Here is a 25,753-nt window from a genome sequence, read left to right on the forward strand (position 1 = left end):
CTGGATGCGATGTCTTTTAGTTAGAGCGATGACATTGATTTGGTTTGTAGCCCTAGATTAGTTGAATACCTGCTGAAAGGTTGGACATTTACTTTTAAGGGGGCTACCTTGCGATAGGTGGAACTGCAGAAGCATCATACCATCTCCTATATACACAACACTGTACATGCTCTAATTCTTCTCCCTCCAATAAGCAGCGTAATGGCTCTCACAGCTCCTCTGGTCTATGTCTGGCTGCAGCTGTTACCTGACCAACCAGAGGAGCTGTAGGAGCCACTGTGCTGCTTATTAGAGGGGGAAAAATTAGAGCATGTCCAACATTCCTAGGGAGACAAGAGAGGCGAGTATTGCTGCTTTAATTATTTTAAGGCATAGCCAGCTGTTTACATTTTTTTTTTCTTTATAATGCGACAACCCCTTTAACCAAGCTGATGGGACTTTTCTGTCTAATTTCCCAGACCCTTAGGGCTCTTTCCCACGAGCGGATGTACGGCGTTTTTATGTTTTCACACCTACTCCGTATAAGCACCTGAATAAGTGTTTTTCAGCTATCACGCCCAGCGTCTTCTTAACCATTCACACGACCAAGAGCGTCATTTTTAGAAAAAAAAAATACGCTGCATCCCGAAGAACCCTCGCTCTGCCAAAATCCTCAGGATGCCTTCCAGTGCCTATATAGAGGCACCTGTAAGCTTTTCGCAGCGTTGGACGTTGCAAAAAGGCCTCCCCTCCCTTATCTTTCCCTGCTCCTATAGGAGTCTATAGGACTTACCGGCGTGTATTGGCCAAAACATAGTTCCAGAACTATGTTCTGGCTGAGCGTATATGTTCTATTTTTAGCGCTGCCAGCGTATTTACTCGCCGTATATTCGCCCGTGTGAATGGCTGCATTGGAAATCAATGCTTTACATGGATACCGTATGTGCGCCCGGGTATGAAAATGTGCCGTATATGCGCTCGTGGGAATAAAGCCGTAGGAAGCAAACAGACAATCGTGCTATCACTCAGTTATTTGATATGATAGGTTATTACTATGTGATATATGTGAGGTGAGCATTACCAGTGAATGTCTTGCTACTCTTCCACAAAACTTAGCTGAGAATAGATAAGTGTTGGCTTTCTTTCTCGGAAGCTTTGTGGCTTTTTGACTTGTTATTGAGACTTTTATGCCACTTTGCAAGGATGGTCGGGCTCTTCTTGTGATTATATTGAGTCCAGGGTGTTGAGATTGACTTTGTAACCTCTAGACTGATATTGTTCAAACATATTTTTTTTTGCATGTCTGTTTTGCGTGGCATAATGGCCCTGTAGACACTTTGTGGTAACTACCTCAAGACTCTAAGGTTTACTATGTAATTAACTTTGAAATCATTAAAGCTGACTGGCATCAAGTTGTTTCCCCAGTTCAATCAAATGATTAACTATATTGTAAACTGTTAAGCAGAAACAACTGACAACTTCAAGAAAATGATTCTTAAATAGGCCCCCGGCGCACGGGCGGGATTTCCCGAAGAATTTCCGCCCGTGGCCGCTGCCATAGGATTGCATTAGATAACGCAATCCTAGGCAGACGGCGGTGATTTGTCAGCGTGAAAACACACGCGGAAAACAAATTGCGGCATGTCCTATTCCTGTGCAGGTCTCGCAGAGGCCCGCACAGAAATGGCAGTGGTGACGGGCCGGCTCCTCTCTGCACATGCGCTGGCACCTGGCACACAGTGCAGAGAGAAGTCGGGAGCAGGTGAGCCGCAGGGCTATGCAGGGGCACGAGTCCGCATCCCGCTGCTAGAATTCTCGCAGTGGGATCCGACCCGGCCGTCTGCAGGCGGCCCTAATGTACAACTTTACTTGCAAGTCAGCCAAGATCTCATACAGCTGCACTGAAGAAAATCCAACAAATGGAGGACCTGCCATGTAGAACCCAACTCTCAGAATCCATTTATAACTGCAGCTCCTCTGATCCTTGCCTTTATCCTTATTTTCTGCACCCCTACATACAGTTTCCGAGCAATCAATGGCGCTGTTTGTTCCTGCACCCAATATGCTAATGAAGACATGCTGTCAAGGGGTTGGTCATTTTCTTTCAATTGTCAGTGGGGCATAAACCTGAGCTTCTGGCACTGTTCAACCAGCATAGACCATGTCAGAGTGGCCCTTGCAGCATGACCTGATGAGACCTTCATCAAACTTTTTGATGACATGACAGGTCCTCTTTAAAGCCTTTGCATGTTTTTTCTTAGTTTGCATTTTTCATGGTTGAAGGGGTTTTGTCATAAACCCCCCCCCCCCCTCTATACTCGCCTATTCCTCCCCCCTTCAGTCTCTTTACCAGATCTTCTCTTTGCTGAGCTTCTGGAGTGCTCGCAGGGTCACCTCACCGCACGCTGTCTGGCTTGTTATGAAGGCAGCATTCCTCACATTCTTCTTCCGGGCCAGTCAGTGATGGTCACGTTGTTCTCTGGCTAGGTAGAAATGCTAATCCATTTCAGAGACAGCTCACATGAGCAGTCTCTGAAGAAGATCGGCACTCCCCTTGCTGGCCTGTGAACTGTAACGTACATTGGCCGGCAGGAAGAAGACTGCCTGTGAATGTACGTAACCTCACAGGAAGGAGAAGAATCAGCCAGCTGAAGGTGAAGTGGAACACCCTGGTTGGATACAGTAACAAGGACACTGCAGGTTGTAAACCCAGATGGAGAATGAATAAACTCTCAGGACTTCAAACTCAGAGTGATAAATGAACTGGGTTGATATGAGAATGTTATTGCTTATGTTATAGGCTGATGTAGTGAGGATATACAGTGTATAGTCCGTGGTCAGCCGACCAAGATATTGGGACACCAGGAGGTGTTGGGAGGTATGAGGGCTTGCACACAAGATGACTGGGCTCAGGATGCCCTCAACTGATCACCAGTAAAGAAGAACGTCTGACTGTCCAACAAGCATAAGCAGCTCCAAGTGTTTTGTTGTCCGTCATCCAGAAACAGCTGTCACTATTGTTACGGGATCTTGACTCTGTCGCAACCATTTACAGGCGCTTGGCTGAAGGACATTTGGTCTCACAGCACCCATTACATGTACTGCGTTTGACACACATCCACCCACAGTCCTCTCTATTTGCAGTGGTGTCGTGAACGACGAAACTGGACTGCTAGGGAGAGGTACCGGGTTGTCTTCAGCGATGAATCCAGGTTTAGTTTGGGCACTGTTCGTGTCTGGAGACCTTGGGGTGAGCACCTCAGTCCTGCTTTTCGCGTAGAGCAGCACTCCTGGTGTGATGGTCTGGGGTGCTATCATCCTACCCCAATTAGTGGTATGATGGATGATGACAGCTCAGCGATGTGTTCAGGACATCCCAAAGTCTTTCTTCATAATAAATCGCTTTATTTCCATTCCATGGTCAAAGTATACAGCAACAGCCGTTTCCACCTGCAACAAGGATCTTTTTCAAGCGGATTCACATATACATTGCTGTTACTTCCATTTTATATTAGTTAATTAAATATACCCAATCACCATTGCACCTGTAATTACAATTAATCAACACTTGTGTTATACCTCTGTATACCTTGTGAGGTACTGAGGGGCGTGATACTGGATGGTCCCTACATCGCCCCTAGGTTCCATTATTATGCCTAGTGGGGCTGGAGGAAGTTCATGTCCCGCTGTTTGGGACATGAAAGTCCAGGAGTGCAATGTAATCTCCAGCAAGTACTTGCTGGAGGTCTTTTCTTTAAAAGTATCTGGGCCTGGTTTTTTGAAATGGATGTCAGGTTGGTAGTGGGGCCATCCATTCCACTTCCTCCACTCCAGGTTGTGTGCGAGGTCAATCAGCCCAGGTGCTGAGGCTGAGCCAGGATGAGGTGTGGATATAAATAGCAGTGTGCACTGACACAGGGGGGGAATAAGATGGCTGCTGGACCCTGGCAGCCTGTGATAACTGCTAGAGCTGAAAACCCTGCTGTGTGTGCACCTGCGGAGCGTGACCTGGTCAGGCAGGGACTACCTATTGTTATTGCTGGACTGTTATTTTCTTGCCTCTTGAAGCTAAGGCTGAATTTGTGTTGATTTTTCTGGACTAAAATAAACGCAGGTCACGCCTGCACTTGGACTTTACCAACTTGTTTCCATCTTTGACTGCCGCCAACCCGCACTCTACTGAGCTGTCCTCCCACAACCTACAGTAGTAGAGCCTCCCTTCAAGGGGTCAGTTTTCTGCAATAGATTAACCTTTTGCTCTTATATTGTAATTACCTACTTACATCAACGTTAGTTACAATCACACATATAAAAGTTGAGTCTGGCAACTCCTTCTAGGTTTTTTATTTTTATGAATTAAAACCAGTGAAATATATTCATCTTTTCTAATCTATATTTTATAATTGTAGATTTTTAAAATTCTGTTTTATTAGCAAATACCATCTTCCCAAGGTCAGCCTTCTCTCATCTCTGCTGGTCATCGGTACGCTTGCATGTGGTCCAGTGCGTATCAAGGAATTTTTTCTCTTAAGCTGTTGTCTGATTTTTACAGTAAACGCTCTTTTAGTGGAACAATTTCTTCAGCTAAAAATATGTTAATTCTAATTAATCTTTTATGTAATTAAAATATACCAATTTCACAGAAACGTATCCTGACCTGAGTGTTTCCTGTTGAACCTAGAAGCGGATGTTGTGATTGATTAGCTGCTAACATTGGCCCACAGAGGGAATGGCCGGACCTGGCTATAATATGTGCTGTTAGCTCTTGTAGATAAATATTGTGGAAGCCTAGGTCTAGTATGTTGTATAGCAGATAGCGCTGGTTTGGCCACACAGTGCCAGATAAAACAACATTGTTTCTTACACGGGGTTTAATAAAGTAGTAGGCTTTCCTGTTGCAACAAAGAAAATCCGCTCTATATACACATTTCAGTTTTGCAGAAATTTGTCTTGGATGGCAGGGCATCTATTCATAGATTTGTTACTTTTAATTTCAAGCCAGTTTATTTCTTTCACCATATTAACCATTTAAGGACGCGGCCCTTTTCATCCCCCCCCCCTCCCCTTTAAAAAAATAAATAAATAAAATCCTAACTCTTATTTATCCATCGACGTCGCTGCATGAGGAACAAGTTGTATTTTTCAATGGTGCTATTAAATGTTTCTTATAATGTACTAAAAAACTTTTTTTAAAAGTTGAATGAAATGGAAAAAAATTGTTTTTGGGAGGATCTTGTTTGTATGGCGTATAAACTGCAACAAAAATGACATGATAACGTTATTCTAAAGGTCAGTACGATTACTATAATACTAAATTCATATAGTTTTTTTGTTTTTTTTGCTGTACTACTGTTGTTATTTTTTTCAGAGATTTAATTTTTTTTAAAGTATTTTCTGCTGGCATCTTCTGACTTTTTTTTATTTTTCCATTGACCTGGTTGTGCGAGGGCTCATTTTTTGCGGGACATTCTATAGTACATATGACTTTTTGATCGCTTTTTATTATATTTTTTTCTTGGAGATTGGTGAGGAGAAAAGTGTAATTCTAGAGTTTTTGTTTGTTTGTCTTTTTGACTACATTAACCAAGCAAGTAAATAATGCGTTACTTTGATAGATTGGATCTTTACAGATGCAGCAATACCAAATATATATTTTTGTGTTCTGGTTTATTTTATTATAAATACTGGAAAAGATTTTTTTTTTCAAATCTTTGTTACCTTTTTATCTTATTAATAAAACTTTTTTTTAAACTATTTTAAAATTTTTTTTTTAGACCACACGGGGGACAAGAACTTGTGATAGTTTGATCGCTCCAACTGTATAATATAATCCCATTTCCTGTCAGATTGCAATTTAATGTAATGCTACAGCATCTATCAAGCCATGCCACAGGCATGACTTGATAGGCAATCTGCAATGGCAGCCCTGGGGCCTTTCAGAAGGCCTGGTTTCCATGGCAACCCACGATCACCTTACGGGGGTTGGGGGCAGTGTGGGACCCCCAAACATCGATCAGGACATTTAAATGCCACAGAGAGTGCTCATCGAAGCTGTTGCCGGTGGGTATCAGCTGTAAGAAACAGCCGTCACCACAGCATTAGTGTCAGCACAGGGCCTTTATTAGTAGGGGAAAGCAGTACAGGCATGGAGTTGTGCTAGTACGTGAAAGTTAGCTAGTGGAGTAGCATCCTGGATTCACAGAACGCGCATCCAATAGCTATTACTGGGAGAGACCTAGCCACATGAAGAAAAGTATGAAACACGGAGCAAATTGAAAACTAAGAGTTAGATTCTAATGCAACCCCAATTCCAAAAAAGTTGGCAAACTGTGTGAGATGTAAATAAATGTAAAGAAATAAATAATGCAATAGTTTAGAAGTCTCATATAACTATATTCTAATCACAATAGAACATAGAACACCAACCAGAAAGTGAAAGTTCTTTTTTTTTAACTAACTCCTTTAGAAATTGGCAGCAACACATCCCACAAAAGTTGGGTCAGGGCCATGTCTACCATTGTGTAGCATCCCCTCTTCTTTTTACAAGAGTCTGTAAATGTCTGTGAAGTGCAAAGATAGATTGCTGGATTTTTAGGAGATGAATGTTGTCCCTTCTCGTCTGATGTAGGATTCAAACTGCTCAATAGTTCTGGATTTTTGATTTCATAATGCACCAAATGTATTGGTGAAAGGTCTGGACTGCAGGAAGGCCAGTTCAGCACCCAGACTCTTTTGCGAAGGCATGCTATTATGATGGATGCAGTATGTGGTTTAGCATTGTCTTGCTGAGATATGCAAGGTCTTCCCTGAAAGAGACACTGTCTAAATGAGAGCATATGATCTAAATCCTCTATATACTGCTCAGCATTGATAGTGCCTTTAAGATATATCAGCTGCTACTGTCATAGACAGTAATGCAACCTAATCACATCTATGAGGCAGGCTGTTGAACTACGCACTGATAACAAGCTGAATGGTCCCTCCCTTCTTGAGTCCACAGGACATGGTTTCCAAAAATGATTTCACATTTTAATTCATCAGACCACGGAACAGTTTTCCATTTTGACTCGGTCCATTTTAAATGAGCTTTGGACCAGAGAAGACGTAGGTGTTTCTGGATTGTGTTTCTGGAAGTATTCCTGAGCCCATGCAGTGACTTGCATTACAGAATCATGCCTGTTTTTAATGCAGTGACGCCTGAGGACCTGTAGATCTCAAGCATATAGTATTGATCGTTGGACTTGTCCTTTGTGCATATTAATTTCTCAGTGCATGCATTAGACTCATTTCTTCATTCACGTTCACACACTCCTCTCGTTATAGAAATGTGTGTGTATGCAAGATGTGTCAATTTGGGAGAAAGAAGGGGATGTTGAATTTCAATATGTTTAAACTTTTTGTTCTCAAGGGAGATAATCTGCTCCTAGACATGGTTAATGGCCGATTCTGTTCCTAAGAACACATATTTTGAGCCAAAAATGCTTGTGCATAGGGAGGCCTGACAACAGCTATCAAAGCTCTGTAACGTTTTTAGTTTGCACTCTCCCTAATCATGGGATCTGACAAGTGAGATACGGGAAACTTCAGTCTATTGTGACTTTTCTGTTGGCTAGTATGAAAGCTATAGCCCACAATTTTTAATGTATATTGTCACATTAAAAAATCTGAGAAATATAGGAAAAATCTGATTTAATTATGTTGTTTTTCTCTTGATACATTTCCTTTTAGTTCAACAATTGGTTATACTGTGTAAGAACCCCAGTTACATAGTAACATAGTATGTTAGGCTAAAAAAAGACCTCTTTCCATCCAGTTCAGCTGATTTCACCCCAATGTTGATCCAGTTCTTATCCTATAGGTTTGAGCAGCCAGAACAAAGGAAGAGAATTACTTTTTGTTTGGCACATTTTTATTCTTTAGTTTACAAATTATATGTATTTTTCTTCTATTTTCTACTAGAAGTGCAGTAGCTGTTCCCACTGGTCTAGTTGAGATAATTTGTAAACGTAGGTTAATTGAAATTGACAGCATCACAATGTTTTCTTCTGCCGCTGACGCACATTGCTTTGCTTAACCTGGATAGTGCTTTCACCTGCAGTAAGTAGTGGGGCTAGAATATGTGAACCATTGACATTGACTCTGGCTTTGACGCAAGCATGGAGATGATATTCTTTAGCCAAATAGATTGTATTAATATTCATTCCCAACACCCACATTTCTTGCATACCTACATCTAGCAGGATTTATTGCTTCCCTCTTCGTTAAATATTTGTCACTTTTAGTCTATTATTACTGCCTCACAGTCCCATCTACTTTATATAGAACAGTCCAAATACTTATTTTATAATGGTTTTATTTTTACATCAACATGAAGATATAAGGCCTTTTTTTGTGGATGAGTCATAGTCTTTGTTTTTTGTTCCCTTTTGGACTACACATTACATATAGTTAAATATATAAGGCGCTCAGAAGATCTACTTTCACTTAGTTTCTTATTATCGGAACAAAAATCAGGTCTTGGCACAAGGGGCAAGGGAAATATTTGCTAAAGAAATGACACTAATCCTCCTTCTGATTAAAAAACAAAATATACAGGGCAAAATATTTCCAAAAGGAGATGTGAAAAAGTCATAAGGGTAAGGCGCAAGGGGCGGTATTAGCAAAGCTGCGATGCGACCAAAATCTGTGGCGGCCTGTGGTCGCTACAGTTTTTAAATAACTGCAGGATTTAGCAGGTGAATAGCATTCTGATCGGCAAAGCCACACGTTTATTAACCCTTTCCAATCCACTGTCTGACGTCTAAAGACATCATGATTTAAGGCTGTACAGCTCCGATGTTGGAAGATGTCCGTTGGGGTTCTCTTACTATATATTGCCAGCCTCTCTGCTGTTAAAGCCTATCCAACGTGTCACCTCAAGCAGTACTGGCTTTAGCTAGCAGATAGTGCCATTGTATAATGGCAGAAAAAGAGTAAGCCCCCAGGATACAAATTGGATTGGAAAGGGTTAACATTGGATTTCAGCTGCATTGCGGTATCATCGGTGCTCTTCCATGTGGACTCAAACACAGATTATGCTGCGTTTAGACGGAAGTTATTTTAAAAATTGTTCAAACGAGCGAAAGTGAACTATAATCGTTCATGCTAAGGGCTTAGTCAAATGAGCGTGTATCGGGCGCCGTTTTCACGGCCGGCTGATATACGCTACCATCTGATGCATTGGATTCCAATGCATCAGATCACACAGGCGTATTACCACTGAGTAAAAAGATATTTTTATGAATCAGAACACTCCACATAAATAACTTGAGTGCGCCGAGCGCTTTTACGCTGGGCAGGAAAGATAGTGCTGAAACTATCTTTCACGGCCGGAATACGTCCTCTGCCATAGACTTCTATGGGAGCCAATGATGGCTGCCGGGGAAGAGAGCTGGGAGGAAGTTTAGCAGCATGGCTGCTAAACTCCTTCCCCTTTCTCTCCTCCCCTTGTCGGCTGTTTACAATGGGAGGGGAGGGGCAGAGCTAAGCTCAGCCCCACCCAACTCCTTCCACTGCTGGCTGCTGACAAGGGTTAATCTATCAAAAGGGATTCAGACAATTGTTAAAATTGCTCACAATTAATGTAGGAATAGCAGGGAATATAGCCACAAATTCCATCATCTTAATAATATGGTGAAATATATGGGTCGGGGGGTATATATTGCCATTGGGTGCATTCAGACGACCGTATATCGGCTGGGTTTTCATGCCCAGCCGATATACGGTGTCCCTCTCTGCAGGGGGAGGAGGCTGGAAGAGCCGGGAGCAGTGCACTGAGCTCCTGTACCCTCTCTGCCTCCTCTCCACCCCCTACACTATTTTCAATGATAAGAGGCGGGAAGGAGGCAGAGCTAATTTAGCCCCACCCCCGTCCCACCTCCTTTCTTGGCAAATAGTGCAGAGGGGCAAAGAGGGGGTGGAGAGGAGGCAGAGAGGCGGCGGGAGCTCAGAGCATTGCTCCCGGCTCTGCCAGCCTCTTCCCCCTGCAGAGAGAGATGCTGTATATCCGCCGGCGTGAATACCAGGCCGATATACGGTCGTCTGAATGCGCCCTAAGGCAAACAAATTTCCCCATAGAATCTATAAAAGATGATTCACCCTTTAAAAATTTTATTTTTATGAATCAGGACACTTACTCTACGCGATTAGCTCGGGTGTGCAGAATGAAAAGAATTTCCCATACAAAACGGTGAAGCCAAGTGTACAGTATCTTTTGTTAAATGTGTTTCTAATAGACAGCTGGTTGAAATTGTTGAATAGATGAAAAAACAACATATCTTTTAGTTTTGCCAACATACCCCGCACATTCCACAAAATTATATTACCCTCTTGAACCATGGTAAATAATTCTTATTATTTGTTTTACACATTTAGGATGCTGGCTGCATTTCATGGTGGAGGAGTAGAAAGAGAGCAGTGAAGAAAAAAAACATTCATATCTGTATTCCCTAGGGCTCTATAATCACCTAGGCGTAGTGATAATGGTCAAAAAATTCCCAATATCACTGTAATGTTATGAATTCTAAGGAGCAGTTCCCAGGAACGTCTCACCAATCCAAGAAATAATTTCATTTCAGGCGGTGAAATATTCCACCAAAAATCCACTCCTAAAAAGCACTACTTATCAGGCAAAATGCATACAACCGGGTCGGACTTAGTATGCGGGATCATGCAGCGGAATCCGACCCTGTGCCCAGCCAATGACCCCTGTGTACCTGTCCACTGTCTTCTTTATCTGAAAGCAGATGTGCCGGACGTCGCATATGCGCAGTACAGATAATGCAGCGCCATCGCTAGGCCAAAACTCGGAATCCGTGACCTTTCTGCAATGTAATTTTGGAAAGGCCTTGGAACGTATGGCTTTCATTAACTTCACTGGAAGGCGTCTGCGTGCAATCCATGCTGAAATAGAACATGCTGCAATTTTCCCTTTCGTGAGCGGAAAATCACAATTGATTTCTGCGTGTGGACTGGAAAAAGCGATTTATTTTTTTTTCAATAGCCTGTCTATGGACGATATTTGCTGCGGAATTCGGAGGCGGACACCCGCTCTGGATGCCGCAATGCTAATACGCCCGAGTGCATTCAGCCTTACTGAACCGTACTGCAAAATAGTATTCACGTAGCGAGATGAAGCATATAAAACAGGGCCATGCTTACCCTTCTCAATTATAGTGAGATAATGTATTAAAATTCCCATTAGGGAAGGCACATACAGCTTTAGATGTTTCGCGAGCATTCCTTGCTGGGGTTGAAAGAGGAGTTTAACAAGCAAATTTGGCCAATCTGTTCTCCGTATTGAGGCAATTATCAGTATAGCGGTGAGAATGGAATATTGACGCCATGTTGCGCTGGAAACCTCACGGTGCAAAGTTCAGCACAACCAAAGACCCAGGCACCATCAAAGCAGCCAGCACGGCAAAGTCAAAAACATTGCCTTAAGAAAAGAACCAAGCTAGCATAACAGGTGGTAACTCTCCTCGTGTGTCTCCGTTGCTCACATCATGCTTTAGGCCACACCCCTCACCGACTAAGAAACTTTCTATGTTTTTGGTGTGTGGGAGGAAACACACACAAACAATAGGTTTTTCACAAAAACTGAATGCATTCAGATGCTGAGAAAGCACCGTTGCACTAAAGTTGTTACCCAGGGGTCCCAACTGTCCCAGATTTGGCAGGCTGACCCGCCATCCCAGGACGTATGCCATATTTTTTTTAAAAGTGTAAATACAAAAAATTTGCTTTTTAGAATTCTGAGTTGTTTTTAAGTGTAAACAATATTCTTCCCCTTTAAGCATAAGGGAATTAGTGTAAATAACTTAGTTTGTATAGGAAGAACAAAAGACAACTGTTATCAGCGGCTTGAGGGGTGTGAGCTGCTGGCTGAATGGGATTCCTGTAAAGCAGCACAAATAGAAAAGAGAGAACAGAAACAGCTGCACTTACTATATACAGTATATATCTCCCCAGGACACCTGGCCCAAACCACTAATACCCGAATCACCATCCAGGGATTGCCAGCAAGAGCAGCGTCTGGAAGCAGCTGTGCGCTGCTACTTTTTATACTGCTAGATCTGTACGGAAGTATCTGCGCCCTGCGCTATTTATCAGCACTTATGGTATATCTGCTAGATCTGTATGGGAGTATCTGCGCCCTGTGCTATCAGCACTTATGGTATATCTGCTAGATCTGTACCAGAGTTTAAGCAGTAGCAGTTTGGGCCAGGTATCTAGTGGATATATAAAATTAGGTTGTGTATATCTTTATTATCCCCATGTACTGATAAAGATGTGGTGAAATGGCATTTTTTAATCCACTGTACAGAGATGATCTAATGACTGACAACGATGCAATTTTTTGTCCAGCAACCTGTTTTTTTTCTTGTATGCTCAGAATTTTTGCATGTTTTGGAGAATAATAATGTTCTGGGTGAAAAGTGATAAGACGGCCGCTAGATCATCATGCCGAAGAGAGTAGGTGGGGATGTTTGGTTAGCGCTATACTTCTGAAATGTGCAGATGTTAATTTCCTGTTGGAGACATGCTGCTCCGTTGGATCAAGAAGCAGTGATGTGTTTTAACATGTTGGATTGGAGTTGAAATAAAAATCTAGACCCTTTTAAGCCTTGTTGAAGTCATTCCTGCTCGGTTTCAGCACTTTTTAGTATATGCTGTCAACATGCTTTCTGTTTCCTTAATACATTTTTTTTTTTTGCCTTCCAAAATCTGACTATTTTGTTATTGCTGGTTATGTAGTGAATCTGGAGTGGCACGTTATATGTGGGAAAGACAAATTCTTGGGCAAAAAATATTTTGTAGATGCCCATTTTAGATATGTTTCCACTACAACTAATGATCCTTTCATGTCAATATGTCAATTTGTAGAAGGAACCGTCCCCAAATGTACATGGTAGAGGCTCTGCACAGATAGCTCAGTTCATCTGCATGATGTCAGTCCAGTCATGCCAACGGCTGTCGTACCACACCATTTATTATAGATAGACTGCGCTCACATTTGTTTGGTGGCTCCTTTTTTTTACAAATTCCTTCAGATTTGAGGGAGACTCTAGCGCTGCCTCCATTATAGAAACCACTAGTGTCACTATGATTCAGTGGGGTCCGATGGGCACGGGGGGTATCCATTGTGTTATGAATCCGCTACTGTGGTAGGGTTTCTGTTATATGTGAAAGCGACAGAGCAGATGTGATATGATCCTTACTTTTCGCTAAACAAGGCCAACATGTATTTTATCTCACGAGTTGAAGGGATTTTTTTTAAGATAAAATATTTTTTATAAGCCGCTCATGTTAAAAAAAATAAATAAATAAATAAATAATTAAAATTAACCTATACTTGCCTGTCCTAGGTATGCCCTGCACTGCCTCTTTTCTCTCCCTGCTGTCACTCTGTCAGCCTGTTTATGGAAGATTATAGATCTGCTGCAGCCAGTCATAGACCTGGGCAGTCAACCAGTCCTTTTTAGCAGGATGACTTGTATTTTTTATTGGTACTATTTTGAGGTATATACAACTTTTTTGATAACTTTTTTTTATTCCTGTGAGATGAACAGAAAACAACTATTTTGGCATTTTCATTTTTTATTTGTTTTTACACAAATTTACAGTGCTGGGGAATACAATATTTTCTAATTAGAGTTGTTATGGATGTAGCAATATAAATTTTGTTTTTGTTTGTTTTTTTTTGTTTTTTAATTTTTCAATATTTAAAAAGTATTGTATAAGGGGAAAAAAAGGTTTTAATGTTTTTTTCCTGCAAAACGTTTAGACTCCACAGTCAGCAATGATTGCACCATCTGCAGGTTTAATTGGCATAAAGGAATATTTATCTGAGCTAGTGCTCATCTTGTCACTCCTTTTCTTGGCCCGCACATGTGACAGAGAGCTAGAATGTTCTGTGAATGATAAGGGGGGTGATAACATGTACAAAGGTCCATTTTTACCTCTCCTCTCTGGCCCCATGTCCCAGGAAAGGATGACTGATTCCGCTGTCTGCTCCTCCCCACTGCTCTGCACATAGACTGAAGTGACCGCTGTAAATTTAGTATTCCTGACCCAACTTCATTGACTGTAGCTCCAGTTTTGTTAGTGCTATGGACAAGAGTTTGGTCTCATTTTAAAGCCAAAAGCATTTGCTTTATTATGACACCAAATAATATGTCGGCAGCACTTACAGACGTTTAAAGTAGAACAAACTCTGTTTATCCAAAACTTTATGGGTTTCATAGGCATTCCTTGCTCTTTCCAGCTTCCCACCTCACTGGCCCAGACATGGCCTCTTATCTTCCTCCTTCTTTTGCTATGAAACTCCTTGCTACTGCAGGCATCTCAGCTCCTTGATGTTTGGATAATAACTGGATACTGTCAGTCTTTTCTACTCATGAGCCCAAATAATTTTTTATTTTTTTTGATAACTATGAGAAAAATAAACCAAAAATAAATCCATTGCTCTCCTTTTTCTATTTGTTTAGTAAATAAGCCATAACACTTTAATCCGGAGTTGCTCTTTAAACTATGATCAGTACTGTTCGTACACAAAATAGTCTGCTTCCTATATTTAATGCATATTTTTATCTTACGAGTTATTTTTGCGGTAATAGAAGCCAGACTGGTACATTTACGTAGACTACGATAATCGTCTACTAAAAAGACAATGTCATTTAGAGTGGAGAAAATGAGCTCTTAATTTTAAAATGTGAAACCACAATTTTCAAATGAAGAAAAATCTCTTATTGACTTTTACCCTTGGCATGTTTTCATTTCTAATTAAACCCATGTGTTGTACTTTGATTCTGTAAAGGAGCTTGAAATTGCCAAAGACAATAGGAAACCAGTATGGTAAGTTGAAATTTCCATTCTTATGATGGATGAAAACAGTATTTGGTCTTGGAAAGAAGTACACATTACAGTATGCGGGGCTATAAAAATAAGGCGCTAGTTTCTACAGCAGAGACATGTTAATAGGGCTTTATTGTACCTGCATATTTTACATTTAGAGTTCACGGCCAACTTTTTATGCTGATGTGTTCCTTTATATTGTATATCTTTAAATAGGTCATAACTTTTCTGTTCGGCCTCGTTCACATGATGTGAAATTAGTCAAAAAGATCACCTCCTAATCAATGGCAGTAAGCCAAGACTGAGGTTCTGACTTCTGCTGTGAATTTGAGGATGCCCCAGATCTGCATGAGGATGAACCCCATTCAGTGGTGCTAATGTGCATGTGGGTTTCCCAATGCAGAATCTGCATCAATGGTTGACGTGTCAATTTTTTTCTGTACTATGGATTTCCTTTTTTCCTCTGTGTGGTAAAATTCATGCTGTAGTTCCTGACTCTGAATTCCCAAATTCTGTCTACTTGTAATTGCCACTATAGGGAGCTTACTGCACATGGATTCATACAGTTCCCATAGAACTCAATAAGTTTTCAGTGAGGTCCAAAGCTCTCATGGTGGGGACTGCGGGCATTGTAAATGGGGAATTTAGAGTGCTGCTATAAAAAGCTAGAGCTCCAACCATGAAGGCTAACTTCATACAGGCGAGAGTGACATGGGGCTGGGAATCCCGCCCCTATATTGCGCTCCCCACCATGCGAGGTGCTTTCATGGCAAAGCAGCCTCACATGACTTCGAGAAGAAGTGAATCCTCCGCCGCAGCTTTCAGCTGCAGTAGGGGATCGCGGAGTCTCTCCCATTGTTTTCAATGGGGGATCTTGCATTGCGTGCACTTTGCACTTGGTGCGCTGCTGCCACCGGTGCATTGAGCACAATGGACTCTGAGATACAATAGCATACAGCATGATAGGACATGCTGCGATTTGTTTCCCGCTTCGCATCTTGGTGCAATGCAGGACAACATCCCTCATGTGTATGACCGCATTCAAAATAATGGGGTTCATATTTGTGCATCTCGCAATGCACAACTCTCACACGATTTTAGCGCCCGTGTGAAGCCAGCCTTACAGTATGTTTAAACTTTACAGATTTTCATTGCAGATCCCTCTCTGAAAATTTGTACCAGAATTCTAGAGCAGTGCTAATAATTGAGTTTATAGATGCACCAAGATTCTAACACCCTAGGCCTCCTGCTCACGGGCAGATATTTGCTGCGGAATCCACGGTGAGCGTCTGCACCGCGGATCTACAGCAAATTCTGCCCATAGCATGCTATGGAAAATCGATTCTTCCTGCACACTTGCGAAAACCAATTGCGATTACCTTAAGCAGAAGAAAAATCACAGCATGCTCCATTTTTCAGTGGATTCTGCATGAACGGCTTCCATTGAAGTCAATGGAAGTCGTCTGACCCGCAATAAAAAAGTCTATACTGCGCATGTGCGATGGCGAGCCACCAGGTCCATTGGCAGTACAGAAAAGACGGCGACAGAGCAGGTAAGTGCGGACGCCGCTGCTGCCAGAGCCGGGCTCTGCATGTAGAATCCGGCTCTGCCGTGTGCAGTAGGCCTTACAAAGAAGGTGTAGTATATGGTGGGCACCACATTTATTAGGTTTTAGACCCCTAACCTTTCTCAACCGTTTTAAAAACTGGACCCACCATGAGTTGGAGTAATGAAAAGTGTCTAACTAGTGATTTGTGCCAAATACATTAAGCTATTCCCAGCATTTTTATACATTTTTGCTCACTCGTGAATTCAGGCATCCCACTTGACTTCTGACCAATCTTCCCGACTGTTCCAGATGTGCACTCATTATTCAAAGTGTGGCTGCTGTAGGACATGTGTAGTATTGGGAGATGTCCATGGCCAAATATGTCAGCCTGTGGATTGCTTCATCCAGTAAAGCCACGACTCCCTGCTGGGGCAGCTGCTGTGTCTGTATTTTACTTTTGCTAAGTTGTCAATGAAACTGTCTATAAAAGTGATGTTTTACAGTTCTGTATACTGTTCGCATTGATCTCCCACATAATAAACATTAGTTATAAATCAGCAGTGGCCAATTTTTACTTCGGATGCACAGATGTTGTTCTTTCGCCATAAACCGTGTAAAATGAATGTTCTACTCCCTTAAGAACCCTGTAAAGTGTATATAGTTTACTTTATGAAACTTCTGTGCATAAAAAGTAGTAAATATGTTGTATTTCTTCTCTTCGGCTTGTCCTGAATTATGAGGCTGTACTAAGGCTACCTTCAGACGACCATAGCACTACTGTGTGCAGGAGTAGCACTTCATGTGCCAAGGAAAGGATCAGTTCCCGTTGTGTAAAAATAGATTTGAGAACAGCTTTCTTGATTAAACATGTTATGATCTGATCCTGTTCTTGGCACTAAATATACAGCTTCCACAGAAAACTATATTACAGCTACTTCAATGTAGCTTTACGACAAAGAGCTACATTCACTTCTGCAGGCTTCAGAGCAGAAATCTCCCCGGGGCTTTGCATTCTATCATTATTACACCTGGTATTGCACAGTAATCTAATGTACAAAAACGATTCCATTGTATTCTAGCTCAGCTAATCTAGGAAATTATAGTACCTGAGTTTCCAGACATCACACACAGCTCTACTACATCTATCCTGATTCCCACACATTACACACACAACTTTATTACATCCATGCTGATTCCCACACATCACACACACAGCTCTGCTGCATCCATTCTGATTTCCAGACATCACACACACAGCTCTACTACATGAACGAGTCCGATATTGATCCAAGAAAGCTAGCCCGATATCGGGCTTGCAAACATGTGTTTTATCCCTGAATACGACGTATTTCCCATACAAAAGCACCTCACATCACTTCTCTGAAGTTCCAATCCTCTGGCGTTTGTTTCACTTGCGTCGGAGAATCAGCAAGTGTTTCCCATTGATTTCAATGGGAAACATCACATCACACTTAAGTGCATATCGCACAACATATGATGTGTTTTACTGCCCTATTGAAAACAGAGGGTGATGTGTTCCAAGGGACGCAAAAAATAGGACATGCAGCAATTGTTTGGTTTTTTTTGTCTTTTTTTTACCTCACAGCATCGCTGTGAGGAAAAATGTCGCCCATGTGTATGACTCCATTCAAAAGAATGAGGTTCATATTCGCATGAGTTTTGTCCATCTCGCAACACACAAAACGCACATGAGACTCATGTGAATGTAGCCTTTGGGTTGATCTGCCAGCATTTTAAATTTTAAATGGGGTCCAACGGTGTCCGTGAACAAACAAATAAACATACATCTTGGTTCCTAAGGCCTATTTAGACACAACGATTATCACCTTGTGGTCCGGAGGATGCAGAAGACAAGTGGGGCCACTTGTTCTCTGCATCCAGCTGTTCCCTGCTGGGAGCGCCCGGCTGTATGACAGCCGAGCGCTCCGAGCGGAGGATGCAGAAGACAAGCAGGGTGTCCCCGCTTGTCTTTTGCATCCAGCTGTTCTTTGCACGGAGCATGGAGAACACAGCTGGACCGCTCTGTTCTTCATTCGCAGCCTGTCATCAGTGAGTGGGATACAGCGGAATCAATAGTATCAGCTGTATCCCGCTGTGAATCCCTGATGAGGCTCATTGTTGTCTTTCAGCATGCTGAAAGACAACGATGAGTGACAGCTTAATGAAAACTGCACAATGTCAGTCATAAAGATTATCACTCAAAAGAATGCCTTTGAGCGATAATCGTTGTGTCTAAATGGGCCTATACATGTAGGGCATTTGTGGCTGGTGTGCTAATGTAAGGCTATCTTTGGCTGGCACACTGCTATGTGGACTTCTGTGGCTTGTACACTATTGGCTATTGAATGGCATGTCCTGTAGAGTGGCCAAGAATTTAAGCAAAATCTGCTTGGTTTACATGCTGACTTTGCCATGCAAAGTGTGGAATCCAAAGTAAACGTTGCTGAATTAAAAGTCTGTAGGATGCCCACATTTGAGAACATTTCTTATTTTTTTTGTATTGTGGGGATTGGGATTTGTGAAACCTGATTTAGATGTATTATACAGAACATTCACACCTAATCCACTATGTGTGAATATAACTTTATAGGATTTATGTTTTATGAAAATTTTGGATCTTCTCAAAAACTTGGTTTAGGTTTTGTCCTGCTTACATTGCTTGTGCATAGTCTTGATCTTGAAAGGTATCCAAATGTTGAAGGCTGTATTACGGGATCCAGTATTCGACCTTGAAGTGTTCCACAAATGGTCAACCCTAAGCAAGTCTCTTAAGTTTTCCATTTAAGCATAAATTTTGATATTTGGAACAATTAGACTGTCTTTCTGAGGATACCTGAGCTGTGTGGTTCCAGTAAACAAGGTCTATATATAAAATATGTTTGGATTCATTTGTTGGCTCACAAAAAATAGACGACTTGTGTTATGATTGATCTGCTCAAATCTGAGTTTCATTTATTTTACTAGTTTGATTGCTGCTTGTGGGCTTTGGTGATCTGGAAACATTATCTTCGTTACAATGTTTTTAAAAATATAAATCACATTCAATGTCATTTAAGCTTTATTCTTTTATTTTTTCTCAATGTTGATACACCAAGAAAGAAATTGTAATGCATATATACCTGAGGAGTTGGTGCTTACGTAGGTAAGGTTGAAAATAGACATGGGTCCATCAAATCCAACCTATAAATGTTGATCCAGAGGAAGGTGAAAAGCCCTGTGAGTCAGATGCCAACTGCCCCATGCCAGGTGAAAAAATTCCTTTTTGCTTTCCGTATGGCAATCAGAATAAATCCTTGGATCAGAATCTTGTCTACATAAATCTAGTACCCATGACTTGCAATATTTTTACTTTTCAGAAAGGCATTCAGATCCTGTGATTCCGCCCGTCGTTCTGTTTCTAGCCTATCCATGTGGAGGAGGTGTTGTAGAATATCAGATATTGTTGGGACTTGTGGTTGTAGCCAATAATGTAATAAACAGCATTTACTCACAAACAATATAATGTGTGACAGTCTTGTCATTTTTATTTTGGGTGGTGAAGAGTGGAATAAGTATGTTTGTGGGGACAGCGGTAAGACATGTATCCATGCTCTATGTATGAGGGTTGTAATATCTATCCAGTATTTTTGGATTTTAGGGCAGGACCACATACCATGTAATAGGCCTGTCCGCGGAGAACATTTAGGGCATGCAAGCAAAGCAGTCTGGGGCATTAGGGTGGTGGGATGGGGGTGTAAGGGATGGGGGGGGGGGGTTGTCAAAACCATAAATGGCTCTGTGTACTAGCTTAAGGTGTGACTCCCTCCATCTTTCATTTATGATAGTTTTCTTCACTGAAGCCTTCAAGTATTTTCCCACCAATCTCAAGGTCTTCTAGTTCTTGTGCCCATCTTTTAAATAGAGTGGGGTAATCCACATGATTTTCTCTAAGGTGAAAGAACAAAGTAGAGATTGAGTGTTTCTTAAGAGGGTATTATATGAAAAAGTCTAGAGTGTTGGTGACATGTTCCTTTGCTATATTAATTAGTCTATCTTTCAGAAACCCCCGAAGCTGCCCATAGGGAGGGAGGACATAAAGCAGCTGGAGCTCTGTGAAAGACATATACATAGCTTCTTAGAGGTTTAAACCCCTTCATGACGCGGCCCTTTTTTTCCCCCATTTTTGTTCCCACCTCCCCCCCCCCCCTAAAAAAAAAAATCATAACTCCTTTATTTATCTATCGACGTCGCTGTATGAGGGCTTGTTTTTTGCGGGACGAGTTGTATTTCTCAATGGTGCTGTTTAATGTACCATATAATGTACTGAAAAACTTTAAATAAAATTCTAAGTGGAGTAAAATAAAAAAAATAAAAATGACATTCCACCATCTTTCGGTGCGTCTTGTTTCTACGGCTCACAAACTGCAACAAAAATGACATAACTTTATTCTATGGGTCAGTACGATTGCTACGATACCAAACTTGTATAGCTTTTTTTTTTTCTATACTACTTATTTTTTGCGGAATGTCCTGTACTTTCTGTTAGTACTAATTCAGAATACGTACGACTTTTTGATCGCTTTTTATTGCTTTTTTTTCCGGGAGACAAAAGTGCATTTCTGGCGTTCTTTATTTTATTTTCTTTCTGACGACGTTTCCCTTGCGGGGTAAATAATGTGCTACTTTGATAGATCGGACTTTTATGGGCGCGGAGATACTAAATATGTATTTTTATTTTAATATTTAGACATTTTAATTCTAGATATGGCAAAAGGGGGGGTGATTTTTTTTTTTTTTTTTTACAATTAAAAAAACTTTATTGCTCTTTTTTTCACTTTACTTTCAAGTCCCCCTGGGGGAATACAATATGCGATACTTTGATCGCTCCTGCAGTATGATGTAATGCTATAGCATTACGTCATACTGCATTCTGACAGGCAGCCTATCAAGCCACCTCACGGGGATGGCTTGATAGGCAGTCTCTCAAGGCAGCCCTGGAGCCTTTCAGAAGGCCCCCGGCAGCCATGATACCTGCACGGCTCCCCCGATCTCACCTCGTGGGGGTGGGGGTGGGGGTGTGCGTACGAGACCCCTGAACAGCGCTGGGGCCTTTAAAGGGTTAATACGGCTGATCGCGGCTATTGCTCCGCAGGTGTCAGCTGTAGTATACAGCTGACACCTGCGCTGTATGCAGAAAGGTTGCCCCGCGACCTCTCTGCATACATGCCCCGACGCTCCAGGACGTAAATGTACGTCCTGGAGCGGGAAGGAGTTAATGGTTGTGATACCTTTTCAATATTCCTGAGTGTTAAAAGCTTATTATTGCAGCCTTCACTAAACTCTGGGTGATTGCACGGGTTCATATATTTTGATAGTCGAAAGGGGAGCCCATAAGCCTCCCGTAAGGTTTTCCATGTGGCAGTGTTATCATTAGCCAGAAGAGATCTCCTGGCTACCAACGGGTGTTTAGAAAAGCTTGTGTGTAGTAAAGTGTCTACATTCCAAGGGCAGAGAAGATTGGCTTCCAATTTATGGCTTGAGAATTATCTGGTGCCTTGCAACCAGTCCAATGAGTGACGGAAGAGGCATGCTAAATTATAGCTACGGGTGTCTGGAAAATGTGTTCCGCCGCTATCCTTGGGGAGCATGTTTATTTAGGGAAATGTGCGGGCGTTTGTTCCTCCATATAAAAGCAGAAAAAGCTGACTGAAGTTTTCGCACGCCTTCCCATTTTAACAGCAATGGAATAGTTTGCAGTCAATAAAGAAGTCTTGGGAAACGAAGCATTTTAATAGGATGACCTCTTCCTACAAGAAATAAGGGGATTGGCCCATTTATCAGAGTTCCGATAACATTTTGGTTACCAACGGAGGATAATTAAGGTTAATGGATTTCAGGGGTTCTTCCTATATGTGTGCCCAAATATTTAATGGATGTGGTTACCAGTTTAACTAGGATTTTTGTGAGGTCAATACTATTGTACATTTTTTATAACCCTTTTGTGTGTAAATGGAGGAAACTGAACTCCATAGCAGAAATCAAAATGAGGTGCTGATTCGCAACACTACAACGCCAATATGACAGTTTGCTTCCTTTCACGAGTTGGGTGGTATAATCCTCATGCTAGTTGCAGTGCTTGCGGAGGGGACCTGATGACTTGCACACAACTCATGATGAAGAAAGATGGGGCTCTATAGCCTCTGCAGGACCTCTCTCTATTGCACACATGTGCCTGTAATAATCACCTATAATATGTTTATCTTGTTGCTCTTGGAAAGTTTGCTGCTGAACTTTGTCGCTTTTATCCAAGAACAGGCTGTTGTGTGGTACTGCGGTTACTACACTAACCCTCTGTTCCTGCCTAATCTACTCTTCAGCTGATCTTTAAAAAGCCTCCATGTCTCTTGGATTGTCAGGGTATACTCTGCAAGTACTGCCGCTCATTATGGCCATGGAATCAATGATCTGGTGTGCTACATAATGGAGAGCGGCCTTACTTACCAGCACTGTGCTATTCACAAGGCCTGGTTATAATAGCTACAGTGTCTTATTACTTGTATGACTTATAAGTGCTGAGTTTCCTACCGGCAGTGATTCATATTTGAGTAAAGATTTAATTGACTTTAGAACAAATCACTTCAATAGGTAACGTGTCAATTATTGAATTTGTTTTCCAGGTAAAGACAGAGTTTTCAACACCCCTCTGTGTGAACAGGGAATTGTTGGATTTGGCATTGGAGTTGCAGTTGCTGGCGCTACCTCTATTGCTGAGATCCAGTTTGCAGACTACATATATCCAGCGTTTGATCAGGTTTGTACACCCAGTTTATGACAGAGAGAGGTGATATATCTTAATTGTGTTTACCAAGCTTACATGAAGAAGCGTAAACCGCCTTCTTTTTTTTTTTTCTTTTGAAAACCCTACATCACGTTGGTTTGCTTTGTCATTTCCGAAGTAGATGTAACTGGGTTTTTTATTTAAATGTGTAATTATTTTTCCCAAAAACAAATCTCAGAGATGAATCGGGTGTTACTGTACTGGCATTCTCCTTCAAAATCTGTCTGCTTAACCCATTAAGGACCAAGCACTGTAAATTTACAGCACTAGGTCCCGGGCTTTAATCCCGGCCGATAATAAAAATCTAGCACAGGATTATAGCCCCTGCACCTGCAATATAGCAGGAGCAGGTCAGGTCCTCGGATGACCCGGAGGAGAAGGCGGTAGCGGGTATTAACAATTTACGCTTTCTCCATTCGTTACATAGCGCTCATTTCAGCACTACGTAGCGTGCAAGAGAGAAAGTAGAAGTGTCACTTCCAGTATTCGACCCGATGATCTCGTGGCTGACAGGTGCCCCCCGCCATGGCAAAGCGGCAGGGTCTTGGCACACCCAGATCGGCTCTGTTATTGACTACTGTCACACTTGGGGGATGTTTCTCTCTGTCACTGAGGCTCCTATGTATGCCCCATTTACAGTGTAAGTGTTTTTTTTTTGTTTTTTTTTACAATGTGAATGACCACTCAGAGGTCTTATATGACATCATGGGGGACATAGCTGTATAAAATTAAAAAAAAGTTACAAAAATAAGCAACAAAAAAAAATTACAGAAAACCTTAACCGTTGCTATATGCACCCTGTTATTGCAAATTATATGTCAAAACGTATGAAGCAAAATGAGGAGCATTCCTGTATTTTAGCGTAAATATGCAAATTTTAAAAATAAACTATCAATTTAAAAAAAATTTTTAAGCCTTTTTACACCTAATAAAGCTTAAAAATTGGAAAGAAAATCAGTGAAAAACAGGTATAAAAATATAGCCCTATATGTCACAGAAAAAAACACATCAAAAATAATTTTAGTAGCTGAATAAAAGAAAAATAGCCCCGTAAAATCCACCACATGGGTAAAATCCTTAACCCCTTAACGCTGCAGGACATACAGTTATGTCTTGCAGCTGCAGTGTATGTATGAAAAGAGCTGATGTTTGTTTGGGGGTCCCATACGGCTTCCCTCGCGATGATATCAGGGAGCTGTTCAGGTGTCATGGCAGCTGGGGGCCTTCTGAAAGGCTGTCGGAGCGCAATATAATGTAATGCTATGGCATTACATGACACTGAGGGAGCGATCAAAGCTTTGCATGTTCTTGTTCCCTCTGGGGACTTAAAAAAAGGTAAGGAGTTTAAAAAAGTTTTACTAATTATTTAAAAATAAAGTTATAGAAGTTTAACCCCCCCCCCCACTCCTACCACACACACACTTTTGCTGTATTTTATAATAAAATAATCTAAATAATAAAACAAAAATACACATTTGGTATTGCTGCGTCCGTAAAAGTCCAATCTATCAAAGTAATGCATAATTTACTCCGTATTAAGAACATTGTCAGAAAAGAAAGAATGCCAGAATTGTGCTTTTTGGTCACCCTGTCTCCAAGAAAAAATGTGGTGAAAAGCAATCAAAAAGTCGTATGTATTCAAAAATGGTACCAACGGAAACTACAGGATATCCCACAAAAAATGAGCCCTCTCACAACTATGTTGATGGAAAAATAAAGTTATTGCGTTCAGAAGATGGAGACAGAAAATAATTGAAAAAAAATTAAATATCTTTTGAAAAACCGTACGAGTAGTACAGCAAAAAAACTATACAAGTTTGGTATCTTAGTAATCATACTGATCCATAGAATAAAGTTATCAGGTCATTTTTGTTGCAGTTTGTGTGCCGTAAAAACAAGACGCACTCAAAGTTGACGGAATTTCTTTTTTTTTCCCATTTCACTCTACTTAGACTTTTGTAAAGGTCTTTCAGCACATTATATGATACATTAAATAAAACCGCTAAAAAATACAACTCGTCCCGCAAAAAACAAGCCCTCAGTGGCGGCGAGGAATAAATAAAAGGGTTATCATTTTTTAAAAGGGGGGAGAGAAATAAAAACAAAAATGGGAAAACGAAAGGCCATGTCCTTACACATGCGCAGTGGTGTGTTTTTTCTTTTTTAACTCCTGCTTTACCACTGAATCCGCGGCAATTCAATTGCGGATGAGCCGCGGATCGGACGGCTTACATTGACTTCCCCAGCACCATTACATGGTGGACACCCCCTGCCTTTGTCTGCAGTGAATTTATAAGCCATGGATGACGCTAAATAATAATTCTAGGAAGTTAACCAAGTGTTGCAAGGCAAAGTTTTCCTCTTAAGGCCTTGTTCACACGAGCGCTGTTTTCGCTCATTAGAGGTACGTGGAAAGAGTGCTTCTATAAGAACCAGTGGTTTCCTATAGAAGCGTTCACATGAAGGCATTTTAGATGCACTAAATACTCGC

The 25,753-nt window shown here is 41.4% G+C and overlaps 1 protein-coding gene across 1 annotated transcript in view; it reads left to right on the forward strand.

Moving 5' to 3' along the window:
* The window catches only part of BCKDHB (branched chain keto acid dehydrogenase E1 subunit beta), a 201,515-nt gene that overhangs the window by 47,520 nt on the left and 128,242 nt on the right, over nt 1-25,753 (forward strand). The window contains exon 4 of the mRNA XM_066604919.1: nt 23,102-23,235. Within this exon, the coding sequence (XP_066461016.1) occupies nt 23,102-23,235 (134 nt within the window). The remainder of the gene's footprint in view (nt 1-23,101; nt 23,236-25,753) is intronic.

This window comes from Eleutherodactylus coqui, chromosome 1, assembly GCF_035609145.1.
Source record: "Eleutherodactylus coqui strain aEleCoq1 chromosome 1, aEleCoq1.hap1, whole genome shotgun sequence".
In the NCBI taxonomy this organism is placed as follows: Eukaryota; Metazoa; Chordata; class Amphibia; order Anura; family Eleutherodactylidae; genus Eleutherodactylus; species Eleutherodactylus coqui.